At 42.0% G+C, this 9,985-nt stretch overlaps 1 protein-coding gene across 10 annotated transcripts in view; it reads right to left on the bottom strand.

Annotated features, from left to right (window-relative positions):
* CLTCL1 (clathrin heavy chain like 1) overlaps positions 1-9,985 on the bottom strand; it is a 128,738-nt gene that overhangs the window by 82,177 nt on the left and 36,576 nt on the right. For 9 of the 10 annotated variants that reach the window (XM_037732647.1, XM_017512088.2, XM_017512095.2 and 6 more), the window contains one exon: positions 4,063-4,270. In XM_037732647.1, the coding sequence (XP_037588575.1) occupies positions 4,063-4,270 (208 nt within the window). Of the gene's footprint in view, positions 1-4,062; positions 4,271-9,985 lie in introns of those variants that run through there. The other variant, XM_017512096.2, reaches the window with a different exon arrangement.

The following is a 9,985-nucleotide window of genomic DNA, read 5'->3' as shown; positions in this document are numbered from 1 at the left end:
AAAAAAAAAAAAGTGTGTGTGGCATTTCCCACTTTGCTCTCTCTCTACCGCTCTGCCATGGTAAGATGTGCTTGCTTCCCCTTCACCTTCTGCCATGATTATAAGTTTCCTGAGGCCTCCTAGCCATGCTTCTTACATAGCCTGTGGAACTGTCAATTAAATTATTGACTTCTTCATAAATTACCCAGTCTCAGGTAGTTCTTTATAAAAGTGTGAGAATGGGCTAATGCACAATATTTCATAATAAAATTGGGACTATCACACCGGGGCCAGTAATGTAAGGTATCTGCCAACTTTCCCTATAAAAGGACATGTAAGACCTCTGTCACATATTTGCCTGTTTTCTTTTGTTTTTACAATTCTTCATAAAAACCATTCTTGGCCAGGTGAGGTGACTCACATCTGTAATCTCAGCACTTTGGAAGGCTGATGTGAGAGGATCATTTTAGGCCAGGAGTTTGAGACCTGTCTGGGCAACATAGTTGGATACCATCTCTACAAAAAATGTTTAAACATTAGCCGGGCATGGTGGCATGTGCCTGTTGTCCTAGCTACTTTGGGGGCTGAGGCTGAAGGGTCGCTTAAGCACGGGAGTTCAAGGCTGCAATGAGCCATGATTGCATCACTGCATTCCAACCTGGATGACAGAGACCTGGTCTTAAAACAAATAAAAAACATTCCTAGTTCAGGGGCAAAAAGCAAACTGTTTGCCAATCCCTCAGTTAAGGGGTTCCACTAAAATCATAAGCAGCAGATGAGGAATTCTGCCACCACCTCATGCTCTTCAAGTCAAGGGCAAAATGTATCTGGCTTTAAAAAATTCCTCACAAATCCATCAGGAGAGAGTATAAACAGAGACTGGGTAAGTGAATCTGCTTCAGGCTTCTCCAGAAAGCCTGGCAATGACATGGGCTGAGTATCTCCGAGCACCTTGGGAGTTCACAGCCAGGCATGAGGACATGCTGCAATGATGTCCCTTTCAATTTAATTTTTTTTTTTTTTTGAGATGGAGTTTCCCTCTTGTTGCCCAGGCTGGAGTACAGTGGTGCAATCTTTGCTCACTGAAGCCTCCACCTCTCAGGTTCAAGCGATTCTCCTGCCTCAGCCTTCTGAGGAGCTGGGATTACAGATGCACGCTACCACACCCACTAATTTATATATTTTTGTAGAGATGGGGTTACACCATGTTGGACAGGCTGGTCTCCAACTCCTGACCCCCAGGTGATCTGCCCATGTTGGCCTTCCAAAGTGCTGGGATTACAGGTGTGAGCCACTGCAACCAGCCTTAAGTAATTTACTATGATTTTTAGAGACAGGGTCATGCTCTGTCACCCAGGCTGGAATGTAGTGGTGCGATAGTAGCTCAATGAAGCTTTGCACTCCTGGGCTCAAGTAATTCTCCAGCCATGGCCTCCCAAAGTGCTGGGATTACGGACACAAGGCATCCAGCCTAGCCCTTTTTGTAAAAGGAGGTACAAGAGCTCCTTCATGAGCCCCTTTCCAATCATAAAACTTCACCACCCAAAATAGGAAAAATCTGTGAGATACAAGGTGAAGCCCTCACACCCTTGTATTTCTCCACTGGCTCCTGGGAGCTAGTCAAGGTGTGTGCTATGGCGGGGCTCACCTGCAAATCATCATCTCCATCAACCAATCACTATACAAACAACTCTTTCTTCAAAGACAGTTTTGCTCACTTTGGTGTAGGGCCTTGAAAACACACTGTATATCCTCCACTTATTAATGATTTATACAATAATGATCTGACATTTTAATGCTACAGAATTAGCAGTAAAAATAAGATAAAGCCTTAGAATTACATCTCTTTGGTTCCAGAGCCTTACACTTCCATACACAAAAGAAAACAGCACTCAACAGGTCATAGTTGAAGTGATTTATATGACCATTAAGAAAGAAAATTAAAAGGAGCATCCCTGCCACCTGGAAGCTGGCCTGGCAATCACAGCAATGCCACACTGTTCTCCTGAGGGACATAAACCACCTTGGAGAACACCAGCCTCAGGCAAGGGCCCTCTGAGACCACGATCAAGTAAGACGGAGCAAACACAAAATAACAAGGTTATTGCGCAACTCACAAATACCAACAAACACCCGTCTCTCTCAGCTAAAATGAGTGACTGCTACTTCTTTACCCCATTACAGCTTTAATCTCACTCTAATCTTCACTCCCTAATAGATAAGATTTATTGAGATATACAATCATAAAAATTACCCCCACTTGCTGCCAACATCCAATCTACAGCAAATTCTGCTTCCTTAGACTACCCCTTAAATCATCCAACCAAAGCCCAAATCCTATAAAGGCTCTAACACCTTCTTACTGAGACACTCCCCAGTTCCCCAGGGCGTGTGTTCTCTCTCACTGCAACAATAAATCCACCTTGTTCAACTCCCAAGTGTGTTCCTGGTGGTCTTTGGCTGGAAGGGATTGACAATATCTAACTATTGTCTTCTCTTTACTCCCAACTCCACATCAGAATACACATACACACCCTGAGAGCTCCGCACTGCATACTGTTAAAGAGAACTACACCAGAGAACCAGGAAGACTAAGATGCAGAGCATTTCTGAGACCTGCTGAGAATACTGAACAGCAAACAACATGCTAGATAAGTTCTCTTAAAAGTCCTATAACAAGGCTGGGTACAGTGGCCCATGCCTATAATCTCAGCACTTTGAGAGGCTAAGGCAGGAGGATCATTTGAGACCAGGAGTTCAAGACCAGCCTGAACAACATGGTGAGACCCCTTCTCTACAAATATTTTTTTAAATACTACAACAATATAAAATGCAGAAAAAGGCAACACTACAAGGCAAATATTCCATCAAAAACAGGCAAGGGATAAGTGACAAAGTACGAGAAAGATAAAAGAATCATTAATATTCCATCATAGTAATAATTTCTAATTAAAATAGTTTATACTGGCCGAGTGTGCTGGCTCATGCCAGTAATCCCAGCACTTTGGGAAGCTGAGGTGGGTGGAGCATCTGAGGTCAGGAGATAGAGACCATCCTGGCTAACATGGTGAAACCTCATCTCTACTAAAAATACAAAAAATTAGCTGGGCGTGGTGGCCTGTAGTCCCAGCTACTCGGGAGGTTGAGGCAGGAGAATCGCTTGAAGTGGAGGTTGCTGTGAGACGAGATCGCACCACTACACTCCAGCCTGGGTGACAGTGAGACACTGTCTCAAAAAAAAAAAAAAAGTTTATACTGCTTACACTATATGTTTAAGTAATTACTTTAACAAGATTACAGGGAAAAGGTAGAGTTGGTAATAGAACAAAGATCCTTTCAAATAAAACAATTTCAGTTATTTCTTTTTAAATAGAAAGGTCTTAACTTTCAGATGTCCTTCTACCTAATGAAATGACCAAGTAGACACCATCTCTGTAACAAAACAGAAGCCTAGGCAAAGCTAATATTTAGCATTCACTAATTCTAGGTCCAGAAACGCCCTTTGCTTTTCAAAGTAAGTGATAATGCATTTCACATAAAACATTAAGTCTACTGCATACCTAATCCTTTTATTTCCCAAATGAAGGCAATGTAAAAAGATTCTGTATTTTTCAAGATAACTAGAAGGCTTTAAGCACCCAAGACTCCCTAATTTCAGGGAAGTGAAATTCTGTTAATTATTAGCTCTTCTATCATTGATGTGTTTCACAGAAGGAAAACCCCTGAGCCTGTGTCTTCTTCAGATGACTGGAAGTATCACTCCAGCAGGCCCTTGGGCAAGGGGGCCACACAGCCTTCCTGGGAAACATGCACAGTTCTGTTGTGCATTCCTTGTCACATGAAGACAAAAGACCTGGGCATTTGCTTCCTCTCAGTGTGTCTGGCACTGTGGGTGATGTTACCAAGAAGTTCTGGCACTCAGAGGCCTCTTACTAGGGCACACTAAACACAGCTTTTGCTAAAGCTTTTGGAATTAAGTTGATGACATTTTGCCATGAGTTTAGTGATACTTGTTCAATATTTAATGTAACAAAGCCGTTAAAGTGAGATAAGATTCCTTTCTAACAATCCCATCGGGTTTACCTTTCAGAGCTACCACCTTAGAGCCTGGGTTCATGATGGCACTGTCTGCAGAGACAGGCCGTCGGATCGGAGCCATTGGGTCGTTCATGTCAATGATCACTACTTGTGCCTGCTCGCCAACTTTCTCTCGGACACATATGAACTTGTCAGATTCCATGGTCAGTGTGCTGAATCCAATGTTGGCTGGATTAATTCCAAGGTTTTGGAGCTAAACAGAAAAAAGGCATTAGATTAATTGTTTTTCCTCTGAAATGGATGGACTCTAGCCAAAAGCAAAGGAAGAGGAGTAAAAGTTAAAATTTAGAAAAAAGTTAACATTAGGTAAATACTTGAACCAAACATTAGCTTGCTTTTCTATACCTTTAATAGATCCACCCAAGCCTGTGAATCAACTCTCAAGGCTATTACCAACCCACAGTGAAGACATGTGCAGGAACACCAGGCAGTGTCAAGGATGCCGCAAGTGATACAGACAGGAAGAGATGAGTTGGGGGTGAACTCCCAAAGGACGCCATCAGATAAGGCATCACAGATGAGCCCACCACTGAGGAGAGCTTTGGGAGGAAGGAGGCCTTGGAGAGGTGAAGGCAAGGGAAGTGGAAGGGAAAGGGAAAAAACACAAAACCTGGTTTCTCCAAAAGGCAAGAAAAAAGAACTGGCTGAAAGTTTTTGCTTAAATATTTCCCTAGATCTCATCAAATCTGTCTAAGTCTCATTTGAATGAATTTCTAAGTCAGTGTGAATACTTCTCGGAGAGTCTGGGGTTAATAAGAAAGTCAGCAGGCTTGGCACATCTTCCAAGGCCGACGGATTGCTTCTACTGTGTAAGCTGAAACCAGGCGCCTTTCTCCAAAGGCCATCTTATATACAGTGCCTGGGCTAAATCAAGACCTGTTAATGGGATAAGCATCAATGAAAAACCCTGGGAAACACATATTCAAGGAATGTTTATCACTCCTATAAGGCACCAAGCTTATTTCTATAAACTTCCCTGTTCTGACCTACAAGGCACCTTTTTTTTTTTTTTTTTGAGACAGAGTTTTGCTCTTGTTGCCCATGCTGGAGTGCAATAGCACAATCTCGGCTCACTGCAACCTCCTCCTACTGGGTTCAAGCGATTCTCCTGCCTCAGCCTCCCAATTAGCTGAGATTACAGGCACCTGCCACTATGCCCGGCTAGACAACTTTATTTTTAAACACTGTTCTGTTCAGCCCCAATTCTACTGCTACTGACGTGACCATTTAACATCTGCTACCTTGTGTAACCTTGAAGAGGCTCACACTGGCGACAGAGATCATGGACTACTGCGTTAAAATCACCACCACCCTTTGGAAGGAACACAAGTGAGACTGTTCATACTGCAAGTATAACTCAGGACTGTGCCTTATTTGTCTTTTGTAGCGGAGTCTAGCACATGCTGGATGTTCCAGCTGCTGAGCGGAGCAGGCTGCAGGACAACGGGTCACCTCATCTCATCTTCCTGTTAGCCCACTGAGGCAGGCATCCCACACACACTTTCCACTTGGGAAAAACCAAGTTGGGGTTAAGAAATCTTTCTGAAGTTACAAAGCTGATTAATGATGGAGCCAGGTATTAATAAAGCCTGTGTTCTGACCACAATACTGAGTTGTTTGAAATTCATATTCCATTTTAACACAGAAAAGATAAACGAAGTGGTGATTATGTTCCCATATGAGTTCACCAAAACAAACACAAGGACATATAACAGCAAAAAACAAAACATACTTCATAACTGTAGTGAAATAATTTTTTAAAAATAGAATCTGCCGATTGATATTGCCATTACTACAAGAAAGTCCCTTCATGTTCCAACCTTGGGTTACAGCAAAGAAAATAATGCTAGCAGTGGTTTATAAAGGATAGGAAAAACCAAAGTATTTTTCCTGTTCTCACACATCACTTCTAACACGAGATGTGTGGGGGTTTCTCCAGCAGACACCGCCTGGATATCCTACAATTTAATTCAATTCTGAAGATATCTACCTGGAGACAGCCTCAGATCCCACAGGTTGAGGCCTCAGTCTCTTAAGATTGTCTCCACTTCAGACGCTAATCCCAAGCCCAGACTGTGGCCTTTACTTCTGACCATCTGGCTATAAAACAGGGTTCCCTTGACCTGCTTCCCGGATTTGACTAATTTGTTGGACTAGCTAACAGAACTCAAGGGAACATGTTTCTCACTTATTACAAAGGATACAGATGAACTGCCAGATGGAAGAGGTACATAAAGCAAGGAGCCAGAGGTATCCTTGCCTTTTCCAGCACACCGCTCCTCAGGAACCTCCATGTGTTCAGCCATCATGGGGCTCCTAACATCTAGCTATACATCAACACCACGCTATTTTATTTATTGAGGTTTGTAACATTTGGTAGGGCCTGCCATCCTCAGACTTGTTACTTTTAGAATTTTCTTAGGTATTATATTGTTTAACTTTTTAAGTCTAAAAAAAATTCAAGCCAAAAAATAAGAATATGGGGGTCATCTATAGCAGGAAAAGTCATGAGACTGGATGGAATCACCAAGAGAGACTGTGAAATGTGAGCGGATGGCCTGGGATCCCAGGGCACAGAGCCCCAGGATACACCAAGGCTTAGAAGGGAAGCAGGGGAACAGCCCATGAAGAAGGACATGATTTACTTAAGTTAACCTACTTAAATAAACCAAGAATGAGAAATAACAGAAGCCCCACAAGTGTAACCACTGAGAGCTAGTAAACCAAGAAACCACATTATCACAACCAAAGAAAACCTCCCAGTCTTACCAACTTTCTCACAAATGAGCCATGTTCAAATTCCATCGTCCTCTCCCTAGCTTAGTCCCCGCTGGCTTATACAACAACATCCAAGGTCATAAATTACTGGAGGGCAAGGGTTGGATTAGTGTTATTTACTCTGACACACAAAAACCAGTCACAACAAAAAGACAAATATGCAATTAATAGAAAAACCTGAAAAACAGAATAATATAAATGCCCTAGAAAAGTTACAATATTTACTTGTTTATTTATTTATTTCGAGACAGTTTTGCTGCAATGCCCAGGCTGGAGTGCAATGGTGTGATCTTGACTCACTGCAACCTCCACTTCCCAAGATCAAGTGACTCTCCTGCCTCAGCCTCCCGAGTAGCTGGGACTACAGGCATGCACCACCACACCCAGCTAATTTTTGTATTTTTTAGTAGAGACAGAGTTGCACCGTATTGGCCAGGCTGGTCTCCAATTCCTGAGCTCAAGTAATCCGCCCACCTCAGCCTCCCAAAGTGCCAGGATTTATAATATTTATTAATCAAACAGAGGACAGTGGGATTCCAGAAGATAAGACTGCTGCATTTGAGGTTCTCCCTCCAAATTCCACAACATTACCCATCAGGTTTGTGAGCCCTTTGAAAAGAAAAACATGAATACCTGCAGTCACTATGGGCTCACTAAGAAGTCATGCCAAACCAATCTAATTTTCTTGAAGCCAAGTAAATGTGGTAGAATAAATCTTAATTTCAGCAAAGTATCTGGCTTAGCTCTGCTGAGGTGGCCTAAGTAACTTTCACGGGTAATCAGTCCCCTACTCCAGGCCTTTTATCTGTGGCATGCTTATCGAATAGAGAGCTTTGCTTTGTATTAGTTATTCATATTTACTTACTCTCTTGTTTCTTCTTAGAGTCAAATTCAGGTTCTCCTCATTTTGAATCCATCTGAATATTTAGCACATAAAAGCCCAAACAATGTATGAAACAAAAGACTCTTGGAATGAGATGGAAAAGCATGAAGTGAGCGTGTGTCCAGTGCTGAACCACACCTCATTGGTGATGGCCACAAGGATCACTGTCTGTGATCCAGGCCCCAGGGCTCTGACCTTCAATCATCTACTAGTCAATATTCTGAGTAATTACTCTAATCAAAGTCATATACAGGGACTGTTTTATCTGCTAAGGGTATGCTTTAAGACTGTCCATATACTAGAGTAACAATAAGAATTTAACAAATTTGAAAGGACTATGAAATTAAAAAGATAAATGTACACAAATAAAATGTTTGTGTTAAATATCAAAAAATAAGATCCAAGCTTCCTTCAAAAAGCAGCTCTAATACATAAAATGTCAACCAAAGGCAATGCATAGGCCTTCTTTGGATGCTATTTCAAACAAACCAAATGCATAAAGCGTTTGAGACAAACAGAGAAACAACACTGACAAGATATTGGGTGATGTTGAGAAATTACTGATTTTTTTTAGGTGTGACGTTATTAGAGTTAAAAAATAAAGAATTCTTAGTGTGTATCAACGGATGAAGAGATAAGCAAAATGTGTTATACACATGCAAAAGGATTTACTCTTCAGCCTTTAAAAGGAAGGAAATTCTGACACATGCTACAACATGAATGAACCTTGAGGTCATTACGCTAAGTGAAAAAAGCCAAGGTCTGGCATAGTGGCTCACACCTGTAATCCCAGCACTTTGGGAGGCCAAGGCAGATGGGTCACTTGAGGTCAAGAATTCGAGACCAGCCTGGTCAACATGGTGAAACCCTGCCTCTACTAAAAATACAAAAGTTAGCCTGGCACAGTGGCAGGTGCCTATAATCTTGGCCACTCAGGAGGCAGAGGCAGGAAAATCACCTGAACCCAGGAGATGGAGATTGCAGTGAGCTGACGTTGTGCTACTGTACTCCAGCCTGGGCAACAAAGTGAGACTCCATCTAAAAAAAAAAAAAAAAACCAGTCACACAAAAAGACAAATATCAAATATCATATGATTCCATTTATATCCAGTATGTAGAATAGTCAAATCTATAGAGACAAAAAGTAGATGGGGTTAGGGAGAGGAGTGAATGGGGAGTCATTTTTTAACAAGTATGGAGCATCCGTTTTACAAGATGAAAAGAGTTCTGGAGATGGCCGGTGGCGATGACTGCACAATATGAATGTACTTAGTATCACTAAAGTGTACACTGAAAAATGGTTAAGATGATAAATTTTATGTTATGTGTATTTTATAACAATTCTAAAAATTGGAAAAAAGTAACAAAGAGTTTTCTCTTGGAGATACATCCTAAAGTGTTTTGGGATGAAACAAGATGTCTGGAATTGGCATCAATATAAATTGGTAGTGACTGGAGACGTAAGTAAAACAAAGCTGGCCACGTACTGGTAAGCGACCATTCTTGGTCTTCTCGACCTACCCAGATTTTCCGGCTTTAGCAGAATAGGACTGGATGCTCTCCAGACAGAGCAGTGCACTTAGGTGGGTCTGGGTTTTCTAAACTGTCATTTTGTTCTCAGTTTGGGGATCAATGTTGGGTTAATATGGTGACATTCTGATTTCAACTCCAAATATCAAGAATTTGTAACCCTGAATAATTTGTATCTAATCTCTTGAGCATAGTAGGTTCTTGAATAATAGTAGTTGAGTCAAGATTTTATCTAAGAGCATATATACACATGCATGGCATGTGTATACAAGTACCTAGCAAATAAGTGTTTTAACATCTGAGAACGGTGGATCAAAAAATAAGATAAAAGCTATTAGAATCAGATAAAATTAAGACAGTAGTTCTCAACCAGGGGTGCTACCTTGCAGTCTTCAGAAACAGGCAAGGGGGTCAGGCTCAGTGGCTCACGCCCATAATCCCAGCACTTTGGGAGGCCAAGGTGGGTGGATCACTTGAGATCACGAGTTCAAGATCAGCCTGGACAACATGGTGAAGCCCCATTTCTACTAAAAATACAAAAATCAGCTGGGTGCAGTGGCATGTGCCTGTAATCCCAGCTACTCAGGAGGCTGAAGCAGGAGAATCCCAGCTACTCAGGAGGCTGAGGCAGGAGAACCCGGGTGGTGAAGGCTGTCACAAGCCAGGATAGAGCCACTGTCCTCCAGCCTGAGTGACAGAGTGAGAATCTGTCTCAAA

This window comes from Cebus imitator, unplaced genomic scaffold (genome assembly GCF_001604975.1).
Source record: "Cebus imitator isolate Cc_AM_T3 unplaced genomic scaffold, Cebus_imitator-1.0 Scaffold461, whole genome shotgun sequence".
Taxonomy (NCBI): Eukaryota; Metazoa; Chordata; class Mammalia; order Primates; family Cebidae; genus Cebus; species Cebus imitator.
This window is presented reverse-complemented; position numbering and strand designations above follow the sequence as displayed.